Genomic DNA, 26238 nt, shown 5'->3' with positions numbered 1-26238 from the left:
AAAAGCAAAGCTGGGTAATGGGTGTATGACCAAGAGGTAAAACATAACTTTATGCTTAGGGAAGATGGGCGTGTCCTTGGCTACAGAGGATGAGGGAGGGACTGCTTGTGGGATGAGGGTGAGGATGGTGTCCTGTGTTCTGGGACCCTGCGTACAGAGTCAAGAGAACCCAAGAAGGGAAGTACACGGAGTTAACACATGGGCTGCCTTTTCCCGGGTGTCCGTCTGGGCAGAGTCCATTGCTTGGGGCTGACAGGAAGGCCCTTGTGAAGATGGTAAGAGGAGAAGCCAAGGCACAGAGACCAGCTGGCGTTTATTGGTGCAGTGGTGTGTCACTGTCGTAGTAGCAGTAGAGGAAGCATGACTGTTATCACAAAGAAATAAATAAAGCTTATTTTTAGGAAAATTCTAACCAAGTAACTGAAATCGAGCAGTGGTACTAGAGGACACAGGAAGCTGGGGTAGAAGTCAGGAGAAATTCTACATACAGGGAGCTTCCACTTACGGCCCCTGCCCCAGCTCCCTGGCTAGAGCTGACCATGGCTGCAGTTACAGAATAAAAGGAAACCTAATGGAAAATGCACTGAAACACGTGAGAATACATGGTCTTGGATCTGTTGGAGTGAGCTGACCACGAGCAGACAATCCATTCTTCTCTTGGCACAGAGGCCTAGATGTTAGCTTCTCCGGACCGCTTCCGAGTGATGTGCTCCAGATGGGCGTGCTCTGAGGTATCCAAGTCAATCTCGTACTTGGCGAGGATCTTGAGGATGGGCCTCAGCTTCAGCCACCACTGCTCCTTGGGGATGCGGTGCCTGCAGAGGAACGAAGTAGATGATGATTTAATCTTCAGCACCCCCAATCAACTTCTATCCAAGGCTATGGGAAGAAGTGGAGCAGCAGAGGCTGAATTTGGGACCTAAGCATCACATCTGAAGTAGGTATGACTACAGGTGTTAACCCTAAGAAAAAAGGACTGAAGACGTGAACAGCCTGGGAAGAGTAGATCTCAGCAACTGCTGGGGAGGGAACCACCCCAGGAGGCAGATGTACTCACTCAAAATCCGTCTGTTCCTTCAACTCAGTCACCGGTTGGAAGACCAGGGCCCTCTTACGCATCCCCAGAACACAGCCCGAGTCTGGGGAATTGGCAAAGATCCGCCCTGCAACAGGGAGAGTCAGTTAGCTTCTATGCTGGGAACCGGCTTCTAGGAAAGCGGCTCACCCTCTTACCCCACCTACCATTACGGTAACTCTCTTTGATTTTCCCTGACATCCAGTTCATAGCCTTTGCACCCATTTTAGTGGCAAAATTCCTGTCGAATGGAGTTGGGCTCCCACCCTGGAAAAAGAGTGATAAAAGTTCAAGGGGCAGGACTCTAGCGAAGTGGCAAAGACATGCTAATACACAGAGAAAAATGAAAGGATGGGTCTCAGGTTTATAACCAGAAACAAGAATCCAGAAGTCTTAACTATGAAAGGAAATCCTGAAACCGGGCAGGGCACCAGGGCAAGCTGGGCTGGCACGTCTGGCGGTTTATCAGCTCTAGGAGTAATTAGTACGAGGGGATGCTTGGTCTCCCAGTTGCCTCTTCTAGCTCCCTGGCTGCATGACCCTGTTCATTTACTCCTAATCCTTCTGGCCTCTCAGTCAGCTCCCTGACCTTCACTAGCCTAGCAGCTTTTGTCAGTCACCATCGATGAACAAGTATTCCTTGTGACCTAATTTGGGTGCCTTGGTAGCACCTCAGAATAATATAAAACATGATGCAGTTTCTCTGAACAAAGCAAAAGTAAGTGGGAAATTGGGAAGGAAGGAAAAACAGAAAAGAGGTCTTCATACTTTATCCAATAGTACCCCATTCCTTCAGGAGCTGATAAGCCCATTCAAACTGAGATAATGTGAATTCATCTGTGGGTACAGAAAGGTCAAAGGTCAACACTTATGTGGCATCAGCGGGGAAGGTTTGGGATGGGGCAGGTCTCAGACCACTAGCAGCATCTATGAGTGAGTCCTGCCTTGGATGCAGATTCCTTTCCCCTGGAAACCCTAGTGAGTGGAGACAGAGCCCAACCCTGGCAAGGTGCCCACACTCATCTCACAGGTGCCCACGAAGGCAGCATGGTGTGTGGGGAAAGCACTGAGCCAGCTCATTTTGGCCTCACTCAAGCCTGATTAGCAGCTCTGGGAAAATTACTTCTCCTCTCTGAGCCTCATTTCCTTCACTGAAGCAGTGGTTCTCAACTGGAGATGACCTGGCCCCCCAGGGGACATTTGGTAATGTCTGGAGACTTTTTTTCAGTCACACAAGTGGGGAGGGTGTGTTACCAGTGAGGGCTCATCTAGTGAGTAGAGTCTGGGGTGTTGCTAAGCCATCCTACGACCCACACAACCACCACAAAAAAGTTTCCAGCTCAAAATGGCAAGAGTGCCAAGGTGGAGAAACTCTGCCCTAAATAAAGAGGCTGAACCACAGAATCTCTCAGGCCATTTCCAAGGTAAAGACTTGAGATTCTGTGACTGCGGAGCCTGCAGGCCATGCTGTGGCGGCCCCAACAGCCACCAGCAGGTGGGAGGCCACTGGGAGGCTCTGGCTGCTGGGTGGGGGTTTTCTGTGGCCATCTGGTGATAGCACGGTGTGTCTGCCCCACCTGCTGCATGTGGCCCAGCACGTTCTTCCTGCTGTCGAAGATGCCCTTCCCCTCCTCCGAGTACAGGTTGAAGATGAAGTCAGTGGTGTAGTTCTCATTGCACTTCTCGTTCCTGCAGGAGAGATGGAAGCCTGTGCCCGGCGCTGGCCCTCTCCCTCCCCCTGCCTTCTCCAAGCTCTGTGGGCTTTGTCCCTCCCAGTTCCATCTCCTCCCAGGGTCCGGGCTCTCCCGCACGGTATCCACAGACTCCACGGGGTGCGCCAGCCAGGGCTGCGGTCTGGCCAGGGCCGAAGCCTGACTGCTGCTCCTCCTCACTCAGGAGCAGGCCAGGGACGAGGTACCTTAACACCAGGCCCCTCTTCACAGTTGTTTTCATCTTTTGCACCAGATGCTCCACATTCACCTGAAAATGAAATGGAAAGTCCAAAACCCGGCTGAGCAGGCCTCTACAGGAGAGAGAGGCACACGAGGAGGGCGGGCTGCTGACAGCTCAGGGCTGGCCTGCACCTAATCCCTTTAAGAAGGTCAGACAAGTGAAGACCCAGCTGAGCTGGGCAGAGCAGGCAGAGGGAAAGCTGGAGAGAGTGTGGGAACTGTCAGTTTGAAGCCCCTTTCCACCCCCTCCCGATCTCCCTTTCTAGGGGTTTCAGTTCTTCCATCCTCAGAGAGCCAGCCCTGCCCTTGGTGTCGGTCCCTAAATGGGTGGCATTCGTGGACAGCAGTGACTCGCTGCGGAGGAAACACTCCCGTCTAGGCTTTGAGTCGGGGGTGAAGGACGGAGAGGGTCACCCTCCACTGACGGCTGGGCCCTTGGAGTAGTGAGTTCCCGCAGCCTGCCACCCTCCTCTCTGTGGCTCCAGTGAATGAAGATCTTAGAAGAGGATCCTAAGGGAATCCCCTCAAAAATGGAGTTGGGGTCCGTTTGGTAGCAAGGAAAATCTGAAGTAGGGGGGACATAACTTTTTCAATCAGTTAAACCGCCTACTCAAAGCTTAGAAAAGTTTTATAACCTCACTGAACCTTGCTCATCTGTAATATGGAGATAACCCCTCCCGTGCATGGCTGTTGTGAAAATAAAATGCAAAAAGGCACATAAAGGGCTTAGCTGCAGCCACCCTTCAAATGAATGCTCCAGTAGGAGTGGCACCACATACAGAATGTCCAACCACAGCACGCCTGCCCGGCACTCTTCCTAGGACTCCACAGACCATCAGCTCTGTCCTTGCCTTAAGCTCTCACAGCTTAGGTCTCCACGGGGACATGGGGACCAATGGGGCAGGGGAGAGCCTCCTAACAAGCTCTGGGTAGCCATCTACCTGCAGGTCTCGAATGGTGAAGGGCTCCTCAAAAATATACGCAGCATCAGCCCCGGCTGCCAGGCCTGCCATGGTGGCCAGGTAGCCACAGTAGCCGCCCATCGTTTCAATAATAAATACACGGCGCTTGGTGCCTGCCGCTGACTGCTTGATGCGGTCACACGTCTGCAGAGACAACACATCAGAGAAAGACAGGGTCAGGGATGTGACTCTTGTCACTTCTCTGGGCCCCACCGTCACCCGACTCTGGAGCGATGTCCCCCTAGGCCAGCAGGGCCCCAGCCCCCCTCCAGTTCTCGCCAACAAGGATGGCAGGCACATCTGGCAAGTGCAATGCGGACCTCATCCCCCAGAAGGAAGCTGTTCCTACGCTTCCTGTGCTCGGGCTAGGGGAACTAGGATGTAGGGCCTCAGAAAGGAAAATCACTTGGTGTGCGGAGTACAGATGCATCTCCAGGCTAGAGGACTCACAGCGAGGAGGATGGACACAACATGTGAAGCGCAGTGTGGGCAAACGCAGAGCTTGAGAAGTATTCTTCTCACGCTGCCACTTGGCTGGTACAAATCAAGTGGCTCACTTCCTAGCCCAGACTCGGTCCAGGGACTGGAGCCCCAGCCAGGGGCTTGGAAGCCACGGGGACCCTCACCATGCAGATGGTGTTGAGGGCAGTGTCAGCCCCCACGCTGAAGTCTGAGCCAGGCACATTGTTGGAGACCGTGGCAGGGATGACCACAAAGGGGATGCAGAGCTCATCATACTGCTTCCTGCCCTCCATCAGCTCTAGGCCCCCCGTGTAAGCCTGAGAAGACAAAGCCATGGGGGCAGGAATGAGGGGGAGAAGGCGGGGGCAGGGGCAGGAGGAGAGGAAGAAATGGCAGGGATGCTCACCTCAAAGCCCCCGATAATGACAAGGCCCTGAATATTAAACTTCGTGATGTTGGCACTGATCTGTTCAAAGCTCTTCTTGGGTAGAGTCCTAGTTGATTGGGGTGAGGGGAGGGGAATAGAATTTGGGGAAGAGACAGCAAAATCAAGGGAGAGAAAAGCGAGCATTAGAAGGCACTGTGTTTATAATTTCTTAACTTGCGCCCCCTTCCTACCCCACTCTCACCCCATCCAAGGACACACGCTGGGGCTCTGAGCCGCCAGAGCTGCTAACGGATGTCTGCATGGACACGTCTGCCCTCTGAGGACCCAGACGACAGCACTGGTCTCAGCGGACCCCAACCAAATGAGCGGATGCCCACATGCAAGGGCTGCCTTTAGGGTGACTAGGTGGAGGTAATCCTGGAATGCCGCTCACCTTTTAGTCCCAAGTTTAGAACCACCTTGGCCAGTCCAGCCCCCGACGTAGCTCCATCCAGCTTCCTCGATCTGTGGGGGGAGGTCACACAGGTCTGCATCGTGGTCTGCGACCTCTGCCCGAGCCCTGAGCCCATCCCCTTTTCAGAGCTGTGCCAGGCACTGGCTTCTCCCACCTCACTGCACGTCCTCCACCCTTACGGCTCACTCACAAATCTTACACCAGGCCCTGTGCTGAACTCTGGGATAGAGAATTATAACAGACACGTTGTGTGCAAAGGGCTCATTTCAGTGCCTCCTGCCTCCTCCCACTGCCCTAAAATTAAATACAGTAGCTCCCCCTTTATCTGTGATCCCACTTTCCAAGCTCTCAGTTACCCATTGTCAACCTTGGCCCAAAAATACTGAGTGGAAAGTTTCAGAAATAAACAATTCCTAAGTTTTAAATGGTGTGTTCTGAGTAGCGTGATGAAATTTTGCACCATTCTGCTTCATCCCACCCGAGACGTGACTCATCCCTTTGTCCAGTGGGCCTGTTAGTACAGGGAAAACATGTAGTACACAGCTGACCCCTGAACACATGGGGGTGTGGGTTCCCACACTCCATAGAGTCAAAAATGCACATGTAAATTTACAGCCGGCTCTCATATCCACTGCTCTGAATCCATGGGTTCAACCAACCCCGGATCATATAGTACCACAGTGCTTGCTATTGAAAAGTTCTGGGGAGTTGCCGAGGTCCAGTTAGGACTTAGTGCCCTCACTGTTATGGGCCCAGATTCAATCCCTGGATGGGGAACTAAGATCATGGAAGATGTGTGGCACAGCCAAATCAAAAAAAGAAAAATTCTGCATATAAGTGGGCTCACGCAGTTGAAACTCAAGTTGTTTAAGATCAACTATACATAGGGTTTGGTGCTCTCACAATTTCAGGTATCCACTGGGGATGTGTCCCCCGCAGAAAAGGGGGGACCCCTGTATCTACTTCTGCTTGAACCCCAAGAAAAAGGTTGTGAGGGACGGGGGAACACAGGGGAGCAGACAGGCCAGCTGCTGCCCATCTCCTCTGCACGGCTGCTCCCGGCCCTGCAGCCAGCGCCCCCTACCTGACCCTTGGCCAGGCCCTCGAAGCCGTCGTGCACCACCAGCACTCGGTTGCCCTGGATGAGGCCGATTCTCACAGTGGAGCGAACAGCGGCATTCATGCCCGCGGCCGGCGCTCCCACGTTCATCACGGCCACCGTGTGGGAGCCACTCTGCGGAAGGAAGTGGAGAGGGAGGGGGACAGGTCAGTGAGGGGAGCTGGCCTCCGAGTCCCTCATGGTCCTGAGGGCACATCCCTCCCCCAGGGAATGCCAGCACAGTCTGCCCCTCCCCCACAGCAGGGAAGCAGAAGTCTTCACCACAGATCAATAAAGCTGCGGTTCCTGATCCCAGACATCACTGCACAATGAACACGAGACCCTCCAGAGCAGTGTTGCTCAAAGTAGGATCCTTGGACCACCTGTTGTATCAGATCCACCCAGGGAGCTTATTAAACCTGCATATTCCTGGCCCCACCGCTGATCTGATCTCCCTTGGAGGGAGGGAATATGCATGATGTTTAATAAGTAATCCAGATCATGCTAGTGTAGATAAAATATTAAGAACCACTACACCAATGGAAGAGATGGTTCAAATACACTTAGATGTGATTACTCCAGATTTGCCCAGAGAAATAACACATGAGCTTCTTTCCCCTTCTTTGCATGCTATCTTGTCAGCCCTGAAGTGGATGTGGGTCTTGGGTTCAAGACATCCAGGGCACACTAAGAACACAGGCTTGTATCTGGGGTGAGAGAAAATTAACTTGGTGGTGTCTGGGTCTCAGCACTGAAGACACAGGCAGGCAAAGAAGTCAGCAAGGCTGAAGGCTGAGCGGACTGAGGGGCGCACTTTATAGTGGGAGGATGAGGGAGAAAGAGGGCCAAGGGGAGACAGCAGCTTGCCAGTACCTTAGACTTTGGGGGTCTGATGTGAGCCAGAAGCTTGTATACCTCCCAGTTGTTCATGAAGCTCCTAAAAAAGGAGAGAGAGAGAGAGAGAGAGCGGTGTTTTCAGGCCATTCCCCAAGGCCCGCAGCCAAGGGGATCTGGTCTGAAGTTCTGTTCCCAGCATGAACTTCCACAGGGCAAGCCTCCAAGGACATGAGTGGAGCCTGAGCAGGGATTGGGGGTGTGGAGCGGGTGGGTATAAACCAGCTTGAAGTTCCACAGGGCAAGCCTCCAAGGACAGAAGCAGAGCCTGAGCAAGGATTAGTGGGGCGTGGGAGCAGGTGGGTATAAAGAGGCCATAAACTTACCAAACACCCCTGAGCACCACCCCCACCTTGCCTAGAGACCCTCATGATCTAGCTGGGTCCACATACAGCAATAATAAACTGTGAAAAGCTAAGGCCAGGGAAAGAATCCTGGGAGTGAACCAAGCCTCCTGGCCATCTCACAATTAGTTCTCTTTGGGAAGAAACTGTTGCACAGACAATAAGAAGAGAAGAAAACAGAAGCTCCTATTTTGGGTCTGTGCTACATCGATTTCTGGCTTCATTCTGATGTCTGATTTCTGTGGCTAGAGAATTCCTGGTCATTTCCTCACCGGCCCCTCAGCTTCATGGCCTCATCGAATCTCCTCTCATCCATGGCCCTGGTCACGTCCTTGGTCTGAGGAAGAAGGGCAACACTCAGAATCAGGCCAGTGTTCCGCACACAGCTGGGTTCCCATCCCACACTGAGACTCTGCCCGGCTCTGGGCTGGTGACTGGACCCTGCCCATCCAGGACCCACCCCGCCGACACACTTTCACAGAAGGAGAAGCGTCTGTGTTTTCCCTTAATTTTCTGAGTAACGAGCAGCAGAAGAAAAGGGCTAAATCTAGGCTCTATTTACTAGAAGATGTGCAGGATGGCAGAGCACACACAAATAACACAGCATCTCCCTCCATTCTACACGCAGGGCTCCAGCCTCATGGTGGCCTCTAAGCTAATAAGAAAATTAAGACTGGTCATCTGCAGATGACCACTTAGGAAGAAAGTCTGATCCCTGCCCCATGCTTCCACCGCTTTCTGCTCTGTGAGCCAGTGCCTTGGCTGGGGGGCTTTCAGAGATCCAGTTCCAGGCGAGGCTGGAGCTTGTCTGGTCTGTAAGTCATTAGGACTCCGGAGTCTCAGACAGAAGCATCCAGGAGCTGGGGAGCCAGGCCTGAGAGGCAACCTGACACCTCCGCTCCCAGCCACTGCATCTGCTCTGTGGTATCAAAGGAGCGATTCCTCTATAATTAGAGCCATATTTCCTGAGCGCTTAGCATCCTCCAGACCACTTACACATCTTCTCTCCAATCCTTACACTCACGCTCAAGGTGAATACTTATCAGTAACCTCGTGATGGTTCAAGAGAGAAATCAGAGTGAGGGATGAGCTATCCAGCCAGACCTTGATAATACTCCCCTGCTTTTAATAAGGTTTGGAGAGAGACTGCGTGTCTCCTGAGAGTGGGTATTAGGAGATATTGGGTCTCATTAGGTAGGATGTAGCGGTCTGTATCTTCTTTAGGAACATCTGTCAGAGGGGGAAACTGAGGCTTGGAGAGGGGACAGCTCCTGCACAGAGCCCCCTGAGTGCCTTCCCCTCATGTTCCTTCCTGTGGCACACAGCCTCCCCACCTGCACCCCGCCTTGGCAGCCCCAGGAGCTGCTCTCACCCCAATCAGATCTCACATGGACAGGGGCTGGGGCTAGTAGGAAGGTGGGTTGGGGTCAGTACTCACCACCTGGACACACTCCATGAGGGGCAGGCGCACAGCCTGGTTACCAGAGAGGCTCACCACACAGGCTGGGGTGTCCGGGGTCCCCTCCAAAAGCGCCATTACTGCTTCCACACCCATCCTGCTGCCCTGCAGGAAGCAAAGCCGCTCTGGTCCAAGCCTCCCCTTTGGTCTCGGCCTGGAGGACTTGGTCATCCAAGGCCCTTTCCAAATCACGAGCTGAGTTCCACATTTAAGGACTATAGCCAAGAACTCCTTGGGCTTTACCTTCTGACCCACATTTCATCTAAAGCTTGATGATGCTTCCTCCTTTTGCCAGAAGAGCCCCAAAAGATTCTTCCTGGTTCCAGGGAACCATATCCACTATAGTTATCAAGAGGATTACTGGGGCTGAGTAAGAGTCCCTTCTTGATGAAAGTAGGATGGGGGTACAAACAGTGTCTAAGGTTAGATCTTAATCTCTCACTCAGGCTGTAAGATATTCGACCCTAGTGAAGCCTAGCATCTCCCATCATTTTTTGCAACAAAAGAGAACTCTTGAGCATATGGCAATGAGTCAAGGCCCACTGCGGTCCACAGGCTGGTGACGGAGTGGTGTGAGCAATGGTTGAAGCCCCTGTGCTGGGAAGGACAGCAAGTTGAGGGTTCCACAGAGCCCCATGACTTACCAGGATTCTGTCAAAGGCCGACGGTGTCCCACCCCGCTGCACGTGCCCCAAGACGGTGACCCGGGTGTCATATCCCAGACGCTTAACCACCAGCTGAAGGGACAGAGAGAGATGCAGAGTCAAGGAGAGGGATCAAGCAGGGATCCAAATAAATCAAGGATGACTCAGCCTCTTATCTTGTAATGATTCCTGGGTGGGAGGAAACCAGCGGGCTGGACTCCTGGGGAGAGATGTGCACAAGAACTAGGGGGAGACTTGGAAACTACTGGGGAACAGGCCCAGGGCCGGTAAGGTGTCACGGCCCCTCTGGCTCCATCCATACTAACGTTTTTGATGTCTTCAGAAGTGATTGGTTTCCCATTCTTGTCAATCGCACCCTCAGCTACGATGATGATGTTGAGACGAGAACCACGGTTCCTTGTCTGGTTGAGAACAAAGTACAAAATGGTCAGTGTCATAAAACTGATGGACAGGAAAGCCATCAGCAGCGGAACAGGGCAAGGGGATTTTCAAAGGGCAAGACAAAGTGCCAGTACCTCGCTGAGCCGGCGACAAAGGTGTTCCTCCCAGTCGTCATCTGGTGGACACTCGGGAATAAAGACCCAGTCGGCCCCACAGGAGAGGGAAGTGACAAGGGCCAGGTATCTGAGATGAGAGCCAGTAGTGTCAGGGCGGAGCTACAGAGCACGGCCAGCCTCCCCCGTTCCCGACAAGGCCACTAGCGCCATTGGAGGTGGAAGGTCTGCGGAGCTCCCGTTTCACTCTCGGGGCGAGACAGCTGCTCAGTGAGCTTCTGCCCCTCAAGAGGCCCTTCTATTCACACTCACCTGCCTCAGTGGCTCCCAGTCTCAGAGCACTGTCTGCTCTTTCACACTGTATGTGTGTACAGTGTGTAAGGGAGGTGGGTGGGGATGAGGAAAGGTGGTCACACCAAGAGAAGTGTGTAGACCTCCTGATCTGCCCCCATGGGGAGCCCCCCAGGTCCCTGGAGAAGAGGAAAGGGCTACTGCTTGTACACAGGATAAACGAGTTAAGATGGTGGGGGCAGTCTTACCCACAGTGCCGGCCCATCACCTCCAACACAAAGGTCCTCTGGTGGCTGCAAGAGAGACACAGGGCTCACACAGTCCACATGTTCCTATGGCCAGACCTGCGGGCCGCCACCCACAGCGCGGCCCAGGAACCTATCTTCAGTGTATGTTTATGCTGTGGCCCTTCTTCTGATAGACCTGGAAGACCCAGGGGAATCGCTTTAGCCACAGGGTGTCCTTCCCAGGCCTGATGGTGTCAGTACTGGTGTCAGTACTGAGGCACTGTGTCTGGGAAGGAGGGACCAGGAAGGGAAGGGGCAAAGGGAAAAGAAGTGGAGAGAGGACTCGACTGACCTGGAAAACTCCAGGATTGCCCTTGGGAGACTGCCACCCCTCTGTACCCCCATTCTCCTGCACTGCCTCCCCTGAGTCTCTCCCATCTGACCTGTGGCATGATGGCCTCTACGATCTCTGTGATATGGCTGGAAAGGTTTGGGGGGCCCTGGAATTGTCTTAGTCATTTAGGAGATCCCACAGGTATTAAAGCCTGCAGAGCAACACGTGTGGGTAGACAGTGGCCAGAGGCGAGTCTTATGGTATGGAGCAGTAAAATTAAGTGCTCCAGGGATAATTCTTAGTTAAAAACAGTGTTCTAGTCCCCAGAAAACTGATCACAATAGTATCACAGCTCAAGCACTTTGATCTTTTCTAGTACTCAGCCGGCTGATCTATTCCAGCTCCATCCTCCCACGCTGCTTCCTTCTGGGCCCTCACCTCTGAGCGGTAGTGGTGATGGCATCTACAATCTCTATGATCCTGTGCAGGGCAGAGTCGGTGCCAATGGTCATATCAGTGCCACAGAAGTCATTGTCAATTGAGCCAACCAGCCCCACGATGTTCAGGTAGCTGGACTTGGTAGCCTCCTCTGCTGTGATCTTGCCTGATGAGGGGAAGCAAAGCAGGGGGCCCTGGGTGAGGTCCCCAGTGCTAGGGAGCAGGTGCCTGGAGAGGGCAGGGGCTGCAGTCCATGGCAATTGTCAACAATGGCAGAAAGAGGAGGGCAAAGACTGCCTCTGGGTCTGGGCAACAACTTTCTCCCATGAGAGGAGGGGCGTGGTGTGCACATGCGCAGAAACCACACCGACAGAGCAGCACTCACCTGATTTCTGGAGGTCACTCAACAAGTCACTCCACTCAGAGCGGAAGGTGTCGGCCCCAGTGAGGCTGCCGTCTCCCCCAATGACACACAGGTTGGTGATCCCACGCTTCACCAGGTTGTGGGCAGCTCGGAGCCGGCCTTCCCGTTCCCGAAAGTCCTTGCACCGGGCGCTTCCAATCACCGTGCCTCCCTTTGGGGAAGAGGTGGGAGTCAGCTCCCCAGGTGACAAGGCCAAATTTGGGCTCAACAGGCTAGGATTCCCCCATCCCAACATCACCACATGGCTCCCTAGGAAGTTCCCTGACATCCTGAAGAGTCACTGGCCCCTTCATGTATGTGTGTGTGTGTGGTTTTAAAGTTTTATTCTTCATGAAAAGGGTTAATGAAACTCACATGAGTTTCAAACTCCAGAATCATGAATACTGATGTTTAAGTCTGTTGTCTAAGGGCATAGAGTTGTACAAGCTTAGCCATTAGTGAAAGACATGTGAGTCTCAATTGCCTTTGACACGTTTCTATTTCATTTGCCTAGCTAGCTTGACTGCATTCAAAGTTATTCACTTTATCCTGATTTTCAGCTTGATTTGCATGAGCCTACATGGAACTTTCCCTGTTTTTCACCTCCCTGTAGTTCACTGAGATTTTTTTCCCCCACTGGTCCCTTCTAAAGAAAGGTGAGATGGTGCTGGCTGAGGCATCGCGAGGTCATTCCCACATTCTGCTACACCTCTTAGAAGATGGTTAAGATGGGCCTATGCCACTGAAGGCTTTGTCATGGTGACTGTCCTAAAGAGACCTAGGGAATACACACATATATGTAGGTTTCTAAAATGATCTCCATCTTTCTCATCTTAGACATGTAAGAAGCAGCAGCAGTGACTTCAGTCCACTTTCCCCTTTGCGCCTGGAGATCTGTGTGCCAGTGGGAGGACCCACAAGACCCAGGCGTTCACAGAAAAAACAGCTCTGAGTAGGGAAAGCCCTAAACTCCCAGGAGCTTGTAGACACCCCAAGAGAGGAGAGCACACCCAGGGTTTTCACAAATCATATGAACTCTGGGCATCCATGCCTTCGTGGGTACTGATGCAGAATTTTGGCTCATTCTCAGACTACTTTATGGAGGTGCCATTGCCTGTTTAAATCTTCACTAAGTGCTGTTCATTGTTTCTCCTCATGGATTTTTTTTAGGGGATTGAGGTAAAGAATGAGAATACAAATGTATTGTGTAGATTTTTCAGTAAATCAGAAAATGGGTATAGAATGACTTAGAGAAAGTAGCAAAAGGGGCTGTGGATACAATCAAGATCATCTTAGGGGTTTTTTTTTAAACTCTAAAAGGCTATCCCAGTTCCTTCCTTCCTTAAAAGGTTTGGTTTCAGGTCACCTCATCATCATAACATGAGCACTGGCAAACTTCAGCTCTACTTCTGGCTCTGGCTCCAGTCCCGTGATGAGGTTATTTTCAGGGCCTGACCTTCCCCGTGACCCCAGAGCAGGACCCATTACATGCCAGCTCCTCAAGTCTTACCTATGACCTTTCTATAAAGAACAAAGCGTCCTGTGGTCACATCCCAACCCTACATCCTGCCCCAGGAAACCAGGGTGATGTTTTCAAATGCAAAGAGTAAAGGGTAAATGTAGCCCCTCTTTGGTCATAGAAACCCTTCCTACTAAGCCACATCACAGGGAATTCAGGAAACCATGAGCCCCACCTAAATGGGGTGAGACAAGGACAGCACAAACAGGGGACGGAGCCCTCTGGAACATACCAGCTGAAGCATCATCGAGACGCTCTCCCATGTGGCTTCCCGGATGTTATCTCCACCATCCACCAGGCCTTGATAACCCTGTGGGGTACATTACATCCATTCAGCCTCTGCTAGGCTTCCCCCAAACCCCCAGGATTAAGACAGGGTCCCTGGGAAGAGGTTCCCTGAGAATCAAGTCACCTCCCATCACTGATGCCTGGGTGCTCCTGAGAAAAACACAGTCCAAGGCAGGAGACATCAATTGTTCCAATACCCTCTTCTAGTGTCTCTCATTCGTGAAACATCAGGATGCCCTTCCTAACATTTAATCTCAATTTCTCTTATTTATGGTTCATCCCATTTCCTCCCAGGGGAACTAGATGACAGATGGTTTTGATAAGCAGCAAAAGAGGAAAAAAAGAAGGGGATGTTAGAAGGAGAAAGGAGAGAAACATGACTTGAAAAGAGACGATAACACTTCAGAGAAAAAAGGGAGACAGACCTTAAGAAAAGAAGAGTGGAGAAAGGATGAGTGGAAAAGGAGAGGAGGGAAGCAAGGAGGAGTTAGAACCCTGGAAAGTAAGACAACTGCAGAAACAGATTCATCCTCCTGAGGCTCTGATTCTGGATGTGAAATACTAAGTTGTTTCAGCCTCCCTCTCTGTTTGTGGGGAGCTGAAGGGAAGGCGGAATTACTTGTTACTTTAAATTGAACAGGCAAGACGAGGATCTGGTCTGCAGATCTCTGGGCTCCACCATCATTACTGGAGCCCAGAGTGGGAAGGAGTGATTCTTGGGGACACAGAATCAAGAGCAATTAGACACATAACCAGGCGATAAGGAGAGAGGGTAGGGAGAGGGAGTAAAAAACAAAGAGTGATGGGGATCAGAGCAGAGAACCAACCTCATGGACAAAGAAGACACGGGCACCAGTATAGATGCCAACACGAACCACAGCCCTGACAGCAGCATTCATACCTGCAAGGAGGAAAGAGTCAGAGAGAAGTTACTCCTAAGAAAAGCAGCCCTGGGCTCTAAGACCTGAGTCAGTCTTTTTCCAAGGTTTTTCTCTGAATCTATAATCCCCTCATCCAAGTCTTCTGTGTTTCCCATTAACCCTGAATTACTTCATTCAATGTTAACATTACACAACTTACCTCCATTCACCTCCCCAACCTCCCAAAATTCCATCTTTCCTAAAACGTTTCCATGCCAGGGCAACCTGGGGGATAAGCATCTTGCATGCTTTTTGTGGGGTTAGATGCTGCTAGATGCTTGTCAATCATCAACTCATTTAATCCTTCCCACAACCTGGGAGTTGCCTCCATTTTAGACTTGGAAACTGAAGCTCAAATAGGTCGAGGTTACAGAGCGAGGATGAGGTCAGCTTTTAATCCAAATCTGAAATGTCTAAACCAACACTGCTGACCTCCATGCTAATCCCAATGGCTACACCAGGCTTTTCCTTGTCTTCTGCAGTGAATCTGGCATCCGGCTTGTATAGGCTTCTCAGGACAAAGACATGACTCTGGGCTCAGTGACCTGACCCTTTGCAAGCTATTCATGAGCATGTCCATTACTGACTGGTGGATCCTCCCAGTCCCCACACATACACAGCTTTTTAGTGTTGTTGCGTTGGTGTGTGTTCCAGTGTGCGCCACGCAATGAGATCCTCTGGCTCCCAAACTACCCGAAGAGGCTGTGACCAAGTGTGCAGGCATAATTAGTGGAGACTCTATGCTCTCCTTCTCCCGTGCTGATCTTCTCCTGTGACCCTGTGTGTGGTATGTGTATGACGAACCCAAACAGCACGCTGTAAATTATTGTTTCCACTGGGAGAAGCAACTGGGCCTGAAACAGAGGAGAAGCCTCTCCCGCATCCTCGTCTGTGAGTACCATCCTTCTCCTAGCAGCTGCTCAATGACAAGAACCCTGTCTTCCAAGAGTACAGGGGGAGCTGACCTGTCACAACATACAACACAGGGTTGTGCAGACAACCACAGTAGAAACAATGCCATTGCTAGTGCTCAGCAGTCTCACTGGTGGGACATTCCTGGGTCTTAATCTTGGTAACCCTGTCGTACCTTATAATGTAAGGAAGGGCTTGGAGCGATGCCATGACAGATCAACTTCTTGTGAACCACTTAATCACCCTCCCTCAGGTAGCCCTGTACACATTACACATTTTTGTTTCAACCTAAAATCTATTCATGTGGTCCTTAACCTGCCTGGAGAAATACCAATAAGCACTCGAGAAGCCAGTAATTGGAAAAATCTGCAGCAGCAGGCTAAAATCCATCATGAACTATTGCATAATCCAAAGCTATCTGGAACTGAATAGAATCAAAAAGGCCAGAATATCTATTTTTCAGGTTTGTTTGTTTGCAGGTCGACAAAAGTTGGTTTTACATGGCTTCAAGCTCCAAATCAAACTGAATGCCTTACTATTTACTTACTTAACAAATATTTATTAAATACCTCTCATGTTCCTAACTCTATGCAGGCACTGAGAAAGATGCATCGGGGATGACAGAGTGTCTAGGGATACAAAGATAAAGGACTTGGGAATGGTACTCAAGACAAGGTAAGAGGGACTTACTTTCCTGGTGGTCCAGGGGTTAACATTCTGTACTTTCACTGCAGGGGGCATGAATCCTAGTTGTGAAACTAAGATTTCACATGCTGCTTAGCAAGGCCAAAAAATTTAAAATTAAAAAAAAAAAAAAAAAAAAACGGGAGGAATTATAGTGTGGTTCTAATTTGGATCCATATGGAGGGGATTTGTACAAAGTGCAATGGGGACGAGGAGAAGAAGCATCTATGATGCCAGGAGGAAGTCAGGGAAGGTGATACAGAAAAGACTGCATTTGTCCTGAGACCAAAAGGATAATTTCCTTTCAAATCCTTTGGTCAGATGGACGAATCTGAGGACAGTGTTATAGGCAGGAGGAATAGCACAAATAACGTTGAGGGTCAAGGAGTAGCCTTACATAACTCTGTATTATTAAGAATAAACTGGAAAACTATAGAGAGATGAAGATGTGCAGCAGGGCAGGGACCTGTGTGCCCATTGAGGGAAGGCTAGTTTTTATTCTGGAAGCCGGGGTTTGACTGGGGATCCATGGGTGACGGTTTCAAGGAATCCATGAATCCCAAGAAACTGTATGAAAAGCTTTGTGGGCAAGGGCATTTCTTCTGGGAGAAGGTCCACAGCATTCATTGATTCTTAAAGAGGTCTGTAACTTAAAAAACATAAAAGTTACAGTCAATGGGGAATCTTTGAAGAGCAGAGGGACATAATAAGCTCTGTGGATCAGAAAGATCACTCTAGCAGTGATGCGGAAGACAGAGTGGAAAGAGGGAACACTAGCATTAGATGGCTGCCTGGCCGCAGTGACAAGAACAATCGGGCCTCACCTGGGCATTTGGGACGGAACAGAGACTGGACAGGAGAACCAAGGAAACAGAAGCAATGGGACTTCCATCTAATCAGTATGTGATTAGATTTCAAGGTGTTGGAGAGGAAGGAGGACATGCCCCATGACTGCCTTGGGCCCCAGGGAAAACTGTGCAGTTAGCTGAACGGAGGTGGGTTTGGGTTTGGGAAGATCAGGATGGGGATAATATAGTCATATCTGGATCTACTGAGTTTGAAGTTCTTGTGGGTCATCCATGCGGACCTGGAAGACCGTCTCAAGAAAATAGGTAAAATTAGAAGGGAAAGGGGCAAAGAATGGAACCCTGAGGGACACCAGTGTTGAAGGAATAAGGAGCAGCAAGAAAGACAGGAGGAGAACCAGGACTCAGCAACATCTTAGAAGCCAAAGGGGACAGTTTCAAGAAGTGGGAACTTTGACATAGATGTCTGATAATTGATCCGAGATGAGAACTGGAAGGTTGGGCTTGCCAACAAGAGGTCACTGGATAGCACTGATGTCAAAACATACTTATTACATCACCAAGGCAAAGTCTAGACATCTAACCGATGGACTTGAAGGAACCAAAAGTGAAAAAATCTGTGAAGGGAGAGGCCTTCTCAGAAGCTTTAGGAAAAGCCTGTGTGTATTAAAAAAACATAAAGTCAGAGTCAAGGGAAAGCCATCAGTGCTTTAGGAAAAATGAATAAATCCAATTTTTAAAAATCAGGACAAATATGAAACTACTGTTTATTTTCTAGACTTTCCCATGGCCTGTGGGATTCTCTTTTGGATACCTGGAGTCCTGGAGTATAAATCTGTAATCTTACAAAAGAAAGAAAAAATATTTTTCTGAAATGTATAGGTTGGAATGCTCTTTCCTCTCCTGAGCTGAGGAAGGGTAGGGGAGAAAAAAATTAAAGGAAAACAATCACTTCAAAGGTTTTAAGTGTAAAACAAACAATAGATGGTGGGCAAGAAACATCTAAGTCTCTTGGGCAGAAGAAAAATCCCACAAGAGAAGAAGATTCTCCTTTCCCCTCGCTCTGCCTTTTTACCATACCAACTTTCAGAGGTCATCCTCCCTGCCTCAGAACTGGATATCTGAGTGTTTCCTGGAACCCAGTTTTATGACCACTTTTGTGCCTCTGTACCCTTAGTTCCCTAGAAGTCACAGACTGGGCTGTATAGATTATACTAGAAAGTCCCAGTAATGCTTTGGGCTCTCCTACTTAATGTCACCGGCCTGTTCTGGTCCCAGGCCAGTCCTTGGCTGTTCCATGTTGCCCTAAATAACCCTCCATGAGCAGCTGTCTGCCTTATTAGAAGCAAGACGAAGGATAAGATTACAGGCACCACTCAGGGGTACTCTGGGCACAGCCACGAGGGACTCTGGAGAGCATCAGAAGCACGTACTTTGGAGTCTCCAATTACAGCCTGTTGGGAAGAGGCTGTAGGGAGGACTACAGGGGATAGGTCTATGACATGAGATAGGAGAAAACAAATAAATGACTTGGTCACTACCTTTTTGCTACAATTTTTCTTTCTACCTTAACTGAACTTTGAATAAGAAAAAAAAGGACATGAGGAGCAAACGTTTGTTAGATATAATTATACTTTCTGACGGCTACGTAATTAAAAGTTGTAAATCCTAGAACAGCTATGGAGAGGGAATAGAATCCTATTCCAATGAACCTTTAAAAATAGGATAAATATGCTTTTGGAATAGACTGCCTGAGGACAGAGGGATAGAGCAGGTGACTAAGGTCCTTTCCAGCAGAATATGCCCATTTCATTAGCCCAAATGCAGTGTGGTTTCAGGAGGATTGGGACCACTTCTGGGCTGGAAAGGGGGTTAGGATCTGGCATCTAATCAGCCCAGTTTCTGAGTTCAAGATGTCTGATTCTTGGCCACTCTTCTATTTTAAGATGCTATTAGCCTTGCTAATAGGTGGCGCTAGTGGTAAAGAACCTGGCTGCCAATGCAGGAGACCTAAGAGACGCGGGTTTGATCCCTGTGTTGGGAAGATCCCCTGGAGAAGGGCAAGGCAACCCACTCCAGTATTCTTGCCTGGAGAATCCCATGGACAGAGGAGCCTGGTGAGCTACAGTCCACAGAGTCACAAAGAGTCAGACGCAACTGAAGCAACTCAGCAGCAGCAACCTTGCTAAGGTCAGGGAACAACAGAGCTGAGGCGCCTCTGGATCTTATAGAGCTGACCTCTCTCTGCCATGTGGCCTACAGCCTCTAGGGAAAAACCTTCCTGTGCCTCTCCCTGGGAGAATGAGGGCCCCACAAACCTATCTCCAGGCAGGCCACTTCTCCATTTGAGCTGTTATAATTAAATGTTTGAGCAATTACAATTAAACATTTGTTCAAAATGTTTCAGTTGGGACCTTTCAGTTGGGACCTCTCAAATCTACTTTGAGTTTGCTGTTTCGCTTCCTTCCTCCCAAGAATTCTATCCTACCACTCTCCGTCCCTACTGACACGCACCTGAGATGTTACACGGCTTTGCAGTGGGATGTGTCCCTGGGTACACTGTGCCTGTCTCTAGAATGAGGGAGAGTCTCTCTGCTCCGGATCAGAAGGTGTAAGGGCTCTGCTGCTCTTGGACCCATGTTAAATCCTAGACTTCTTTTTTTTAAAACCTCCTTCCCTCTCCAGAAACCTCTGCTTCTTCATAAATTCATAACTCTGTGGACCTCATCTGGATTTTTAGCAGGCTCTTGCTTCCCCTAATCTGACAATCCAGTTCCACAGGCCATCCTACCAAGGTTTTAGGACCAATACTCAGTTTATGTTGAGGAACTCAGTACTGATATGAGATTCTTTCCAGGAGAGGAGAGAGAAGCAACAGAAACCAGGTCTGTGTTCCTAATCTGGCTACTATTCATAAACTCAGACCTCTTGCCTCCTTCCTCTGTTTTCCTGTTCATAACAGATATCACAATTATAATTAAATATTAGTTTAAAATATACTTAAAGTCTAGCTTTACTAATATACTAGTTAGAAGAGTCATAAGAACAAAGATAATGGGTGAATCTTTCACTGATGAAGGCGTAGCATCTCCCATCCTGTTTGGCACACAGCAGATGCTCAACAATTCACTTTTTACTGAATTAGTGTTATATTTATTGCATCATGCACCAATTTACGCACTTTACTTGAATGAAGAGTTCAGTTTCTCGAAATCTATCTTTTCCACGAAGCCTTCCCTGGTTAGTCCAACCAAGGCCTACCATTTCAATACATAAGTGGATTCTATCCTAAGAATAAGGATAGAGTGGGCTAAGTAGGATAAGTGGGCTAAGACACACTTGATTATTGTTATTTATGTTATTATGTTATTTATTAAGAATTTTAATAACATATGACATCTTTCCTCATTAAATTACAGTTCCCAAAGGCAATCAGCTTCTCCACAACACACAAGACAGGGCTCTATACAAAGTGGGTGTTTAAAAACCCGAGGGAAGAGAGGTGCAGAGGGAAGGGGAGGCCAGCTGAGATCCCCTTCTTTCTCTCTTCATCTTTCCATATAACTGACAGTTCTGACTCCCAGGTCTCCTGGACTCAAGCCACAGGGCTTTGCTTTCTTCCGCCTGCCGCCCCCTACCCACCCTCCACAACCTTTGGTATGTACTGATTAACTGCTGCTTTTCCTGTTTGTTTAAGGGTTAAAGGAACGGAAGAGCAGGAGAGGTCAGAGAAAACAGAACGGCAGAATGATGCGGACGTGCGCCTAGGAGAAGGAAACGTGTTGTGAGAGTGAGCGCCTGACCCTGGTCCACACAGGAGCCCTGACACCAGAGTTGGCTCCTGAAGATTTGCTAGAGCCCATCAAATACCAGTTCCAAATCCCCTCCTTTTCCCAACATTTCCAATGTACTTGAAGTGAATCCACCTACTGCCTTCTCAACAATTTTATCTCTTTTTAGTTTCCTTTCCAATCCTGTTTGAGAAAACACCAGTTTTCTGAGTACCGAAGGACCCAAATTGTCCCAGATCTTCAGAGAAACTTGGAAAGAAGCGTTATGAAGACCTAAGGCAGTGGCACCCAACTCCAGTACTCTTGCCTGGAAAATCCCATGGACGAAGGAGCCTGGTGGGCTGCAGTCCATGGGGTCACGAAGAGTCGGACACGACTGAGCGACTTCACTTTCACTTTTCACTTTCATGCATTGGAGAAGGAAATGGCAACCCACTCCAGTGTTCTTGCCTGGAGAATCCCAGGGACAGCGGAGCCTGGTAGGCTGCCGTCTATGGGGTCGCACAGAGTCGGACACGACTGAAGCGACTCAGCAGCAGCAAGTAAGTTTAAGGGAGAATGGATACACGTATATGTATGGCTAAGTGCCTCTGTTCCCTGCCCAAAACTACCACAACATTGTGAACTGGCTATAACCCAATATAAAATAAAAAGTTAAAAAAAAAAAAGTAGACAAGTGAAATCCAAAAGCACGTGTGGACTCAGACCTAACAGAGATTTTGGGGGAAGCCCCAGGTCCCTGTGTAAATGCACAGCAGGAGGATCTTAAGGAGGATAGTTCTGTTCTACAGGCTAAAGCTGAGGGAGTCAAGAAATTCAAGGGGGCCTCCCAACTATGGTTTTTGTGGGTTTTGCAGGGCCTCCCAGCCAAGCCCTCTCCCAAAGCTGGGCCCTCTTCCTTACCTTGGGCATCGCCACCAGAGGTTAACACGGCGATGGCTTTGCCGATTCCCAGGGTTTTGGCTGCATGGTGCTCATGGGTCATGATCCACTCTAGAATTCAAAAGAATGGCCAGTTAGGATACAATGGGATCGAGGCTGCTATGAGCTTGGAAGATGGCTCTGTTAGACTGGCTAGAGCCACCTCAGTCAGGCTGTCCCACTATACTGAGAGTCTGAGGTTTGCAGCCTAGGATCTTTGGACTTCTTCCAGAAAAGAACCACACCCTCGCAGAATGACAGGCTGAAATGTCACAGAAATCAAGCCTAAGACCGCAAAAGTCCTGGCTAATCCCTCCCACCCCAACTGGAGCCTATTTGGAGAAGAAGCTAAGGTCAAGGAGAAGGGTGGGTGACTGAACAGAAATGAGAAAGGAGAAAAGTTAAGTTAGCCTCAGAATCCTCCCTTTTAATGAAGGGAAGGGCTATTGCAGAGGACAGGAATCAATGAGGCTTAGGGCACTGCGAACCAACAAAACAGAAGCAGAAAAACAAGAGTAGGTTGGGTTTTGGTTAAGATTTGAGTTGGGTGTTATGGAAATGGGCTAAGTTGGAACGGGAGTTCCAGGTTATACAGGCACATTGGAGCTTGGGCAAAATAATGGTTCAGGCTTAGGAATGGTGAGGGACTTTCTCTGGCTTTTCCCATCTCTCTCAGAGTCTCTGCCTCCTATGCATCTCTTGATCCTTTATCTTCAGGCCTTGCCCCTCACACTAAACACTACCAAATGGGAAGAGTAACACAAAATCACTGCCACAGAGACATGAATATGTACACATAACATGTGAACACCTTCATATTTTTGTCTTTAGGACTTATCTCTCTCAAAGGAAAATACAAGACATACTTTTGCATCCATAAAAATGCCAACTGAATCATCACTCTCCCAGTTATCCAGGCTAACCAACCGCTGTTATTTTTAAAATTTATCTCCTCTTTACTCTCAAGAATAAAAACAGTTACCAAACCCTATTATTCTCCTTCTTATTATCTTCCTTTATCCTTCTTTTCTGTCCTCATGGCCTCTTTCCATCTGAATTGTTTTCTTCAATAGCTGGTCTCCCTCTGCTTGTGCTTCCCTTCTCCACTTTATTTCAGACACCAAATAAACCTCCAAGGGAAGGTCATAGGCCTCTGAGGCCTCAGTGGAGAGAGGATTCATTCACACAATCAGGAGCTGATGACCTTTAAGTACAGCTCATGTTTCAGATGTGAACCCTGGGACAATCAGGGTAGCTGCTGATAAAGACACAGGTCACATCCACATATAAATCCATACACAAGCCAAGAAAATACATGCAATGAGACACTCATGAAGAAAACATACACAAACATACGTAGTGTTGTTAACAAACACAGGTTCACAAATATGCTGCATATAATCAGTACTGATAGATAAACCCAAACTTCTTGGGTTGCATTCAAAGCTTCCATGACCTAACTCTTGCCTGGAGCTCCAACCTTAGCTCCTGCAAATTTTCTGCTCCATTAACATCTAAACATCACTTTGTTCCTCCCCACTTTTGTGCCTCTGCACATTGCATCACTTGTGTGGAAGGCTATCCTGGCTCTTTCCACAGATCAATATCCTACTCTAATATTTAAGGCCTGTCCTAGTCACATTCCTGTTAAACCTATTAAGCCTTCACTGATTACCACAGGTCAAGGAGTACTTCTTTCTGAACCTCCTCAAATCACATAGTGTTTCTGAAACCAGATCACCCGCTTAGGACTGAATTATTGCTTTATGTGATATTTTAGTTGCTTCTTATGTGTTGAAAAGGTTGGGCTAAATAAGGAGTCAGCAAACTACAGCCCAGGAGCCAAACTGAACCCTTCCAATGTCTTTGTAAGGCAGCAAACTAAGAAAAGTTTTTACATTTTGAGTGGTTGAAAAAGCAATTTCGTGACATATGGAAATTATATGAAATTCAGTTTTCAGTGCTCATACCACTCACAGTCTTCTGATAATTATCTATGGTTGCTTTTGTGCTACAAGAGCAGAGTAGATTATTGCGACAGAGACCCTAAAACATTTACTATCTGGCCTTCAAAGGAAAAAGTTTGCAGATACCTAAGCTAAAGATTGCTAAAGTCATTTTCCCTAACTAGACTGAAAGCTCCTGGGGGGTGGGGGGATCATTTTCATTTGTTAAAGCTTCCCACAACCTACCGAAGCCTATGCACATCAGTGAACTGACAACTGGAGAGGCACACAAATATAGAAAAAATTTTAAATATGCCTGGATACATATTCCTTCTACTTCTAACACATACAGATACAAACAGGACTTAAGAAAGCAAATAGCAACAAATAGTGAGAGGAATACAAACACACAAGAATAGAGACACTCTCCTATTTAATGAGTGTTCATGTGCAAATTTCTGCAGTTCTCAAGAATAGAAAGCCTAAGTGGTTGCTGCAAATAGGAAGGCTAAATTTTGGAAAGAAAAGAACAAAACGTTTGAGTACTGTGCCAATCCCTTTTTCCCTGAGTTTTCCTCTGCTTATTCACTCTGGGAGCTCATCCCTGATAGAAATCCATACAGGGATCTTCCACCCACAGAGGCTTCAGTGACGGAGAGAATGCATCATAAACGGGGGGGGAGAAGGTGGGGAGTGCTGACCTGCAAAAAAAAAAACCAGCTCAAATTCTTCTGCTGCATCTCTAAAATTGTTATAGAGGCACAAGACACAGATATACAAGCAGAGTCATAAATAAATGGATCAACAGTGACACACATGTAGAAACAGATATGTTGAAACCTATATATAAAATCTCAGGTGCGCAGAGAAGCACGAGGGAGGTAGAAATACAGGCGAGGCAGCATCCTAGGAGCGCTGACTTGTATTGGATGAGTGCCAGGGTAGGAGTCAGGCTGCCGAGAGCTACTAGGTCGGAGCACCACCCACCCATCCCTGATTCCCAGGCAGAGACAGGGTGTGCACGCGAGGGAGACGAGTCAGGGAGACGAGTCGAGGGGCTAGGATTCGTCACCCATCCCCCCTCAGCTCCTCCTTCTGATGCCGCACCACCTCTTCTCTCCCTGCCTGCTCCCTTCTGCTCTCCCACCGCCAACTCCCAGCACGTTCATTCCCACCTCGCTCGCTCTCGGCTATCCCCCTCGCTCTTTACCCAAGGGCCCCTCTTGCCTTAGAGTCTTAGCTCTCCTCCGCCCGGGCTTCTTTGCAGATTGTCCTTGGGGAAAGGGGGAGGGGAACTTGGCGAACACTGGGAGGAGCCAGGTGGAGGCAGCCGGGGAGGGGAAAGAGGAGAGGCTTTTCATCCTCCACTAAGCTGATGCGGGCCGCGAGGCTCCTCCCGCTTCTGCTCGCCTTTCTCCTCCCCTTCCCCCTCCCCTCTAAGAACACAGCACAAACGTGACAGGGGCTTAGTTTCTCCGCTCCCCAAAGGGTTCCCACATCCAGCTAGGGAGGCATCAGCTCCGGTACACAGTGGGAACCAGAATTTATTTAGTTGCTCCCCTTGTTGTCCTCAGAGACAGTTTTCCTAGCTGGGGCTTTTCTGCATTCAAACATCCTCCGCAACTAAAAATAAGCCTCCCTCTCTGGCCCTGTCGACTGTCTCCCACCTCTGTCACTTTGTTAAGTGTTAGTCGCCCAGTCGTGTCCGACTCTTTGCGACCCCAAGGACTGTAGCCTCTGTCCATGAACTTCTCCAGGCAAGAATACTGGAGTGGGCTGCCATTTCCTCCAGGGGATCTTCCCGACCCAGGGATTGAACCCGCGTCTCCTGCATTGCAGTCAGATTCATTACCGTCTAAGCCGCCAGGAAAGCCTTCGGTCACTTTAAACAAACATTTATTGGAAGTCTGTGTGCCAGGTTTTGTATTACGTTCTGAGAGATGAAAATAAGTGAAACAGAATCCCTGCCCTTGAGGAACATTGATCACTGGTATTGACTTTTTCTGTGTAGTTGTTCAGTCGCTCAGTCGGGTCTGACTCTGCGACGCCATGGACCGCAGCGCGTTAGGCTTCCCTGTCCTTCACTATCTCTTGGAGTTTCCTCAAACTCATGAGGGACGTCAAAAACGTCCCCTTTTGCACTTACATACCTTTCTCAGAGAAAATACAGAGAAGCTAGCGAGGAATGAGAGTTGCTTTCGTTGTTTAGTCGCTAAACTAAGAGGCAAGAACCCTGCCTTGACAGCCTCATTCTCAAGCCTGCAGTAGAAGGGGATGCAGGATTCTGACAGTGAGGCAATCATATCTGTTGGGCTACAAAGCAAGAAGAATCCATCCTGGGAACATGGATCAAGTACTACTTGAGCAAGAGGTGCATCCTTTTACCCAGTTCCTCTTTACTCTTTCCACTGCTCCACCCATGCCTTGTTTCAACCCCTCTCCACAGCCATCTCTCATCTCCTTGCTGTTTTTACCGCCCCGCCTCTTGCTTACTTTTGTTTCTGCACCTG

General features: G+C 49.0%; 1 protein-coding gene across 2 annotated transcripts; it reads right to left on the bottom strand.

The window, feature by feature from the left end:
• Window positions 1-278: 278 nt before the first annotated feature.
• PFKM (phosphofructokinase, muscle) lies at window positions 279-25023 on the bottom strand. 2 transcript variants are annotated; one of them, XM_055582008.1, is made up of 23 exons: window positions 24956-25023; window positions 21765-21854; window positions 14576-14649; window positions 13693-13770; window positions 11924-12113; window positions 11539-11704; window positions 10788-10832; window positions 10270-10378; window positions 10060-10155; window positions 9734-9826; window positions 9069-9194; window positions 7903-7967; window positions 7266-7329; window positions 6378-6527; window positions 5273-5343; window positions 4858-4945; window positions 4616-4768; window positions 3969-4133; window positions 2994-3055; window positions 2653-2764; window positions 1243-1342; window positions 1058-1163; window positions 279-815 (listed from the first exon to the last, which is right to left on the bottom strand). In XM_055582008.1, the coding sequence occupies exons 2-23, from the start codon at window positions 21844-21846 to the stop codon at window positions 671-673; spliced, it is 2340 nt and encodes a 779-aa protein (XP_055437983.1). In that variant the 5' UTR covers window positions 21847-21854; window positions 24956-25023; the 3' UTR covers window positions 279-670. The 2 variants fall into 2 exon arrangements, with proteins under 2 accessions (XP_055437983.1, XP_055437986.1); XM_055582011.1 differs by lacking the exon at window positions 24956-25023 and having other exon boundaries at window positions 21765-21939.
• Window positions 25024-26238: the final 1215 nt, after the last annotated feature.

The sequence above is a fragment of the Bubalus kerabau genome, chromosome 1 (assembly GCF_029407905.1).
Source record: "Bubalus kerabau isolate K-KA32 ecotype Philippines breed swamp buffalo chromosome 1, PCC_UOA_SB_1v2, whole genome shotgun sequence".
NCBI classification, from domain to species: Eukaryota; Metazoa; Chordata; class Mammalia; order Artiodactyla; family Bovidae; genus Bubalus; species Bubalus kerabau.
This window is presented reverse-complemented; position numbering and strand designations above follow the sequence as displayed.

Coding starts and splice junctions, on each gene's coding strand:
- PFKM (XM_055582008.1), bottom strand. CDS start 21,846: ATGACCCATGAGCACCATGCAGCCAAAACCCTGGGAATCGGCAAAGCC. Junction 4,134..4,615: donor CCCTCAACACCATCTGCATG/GTGAGGGTCCCC, acceptor TTGTCTCTGCAG/ACGTGTGACCGCATCAAGCA. Junction 1,164..1,242: donor CAAAGAGAGTTACCGTAATG/GTAGGTGGGGTA, acceptor TCCCTGTTGCAG/GGCGGATCTTTGCCAATTCC.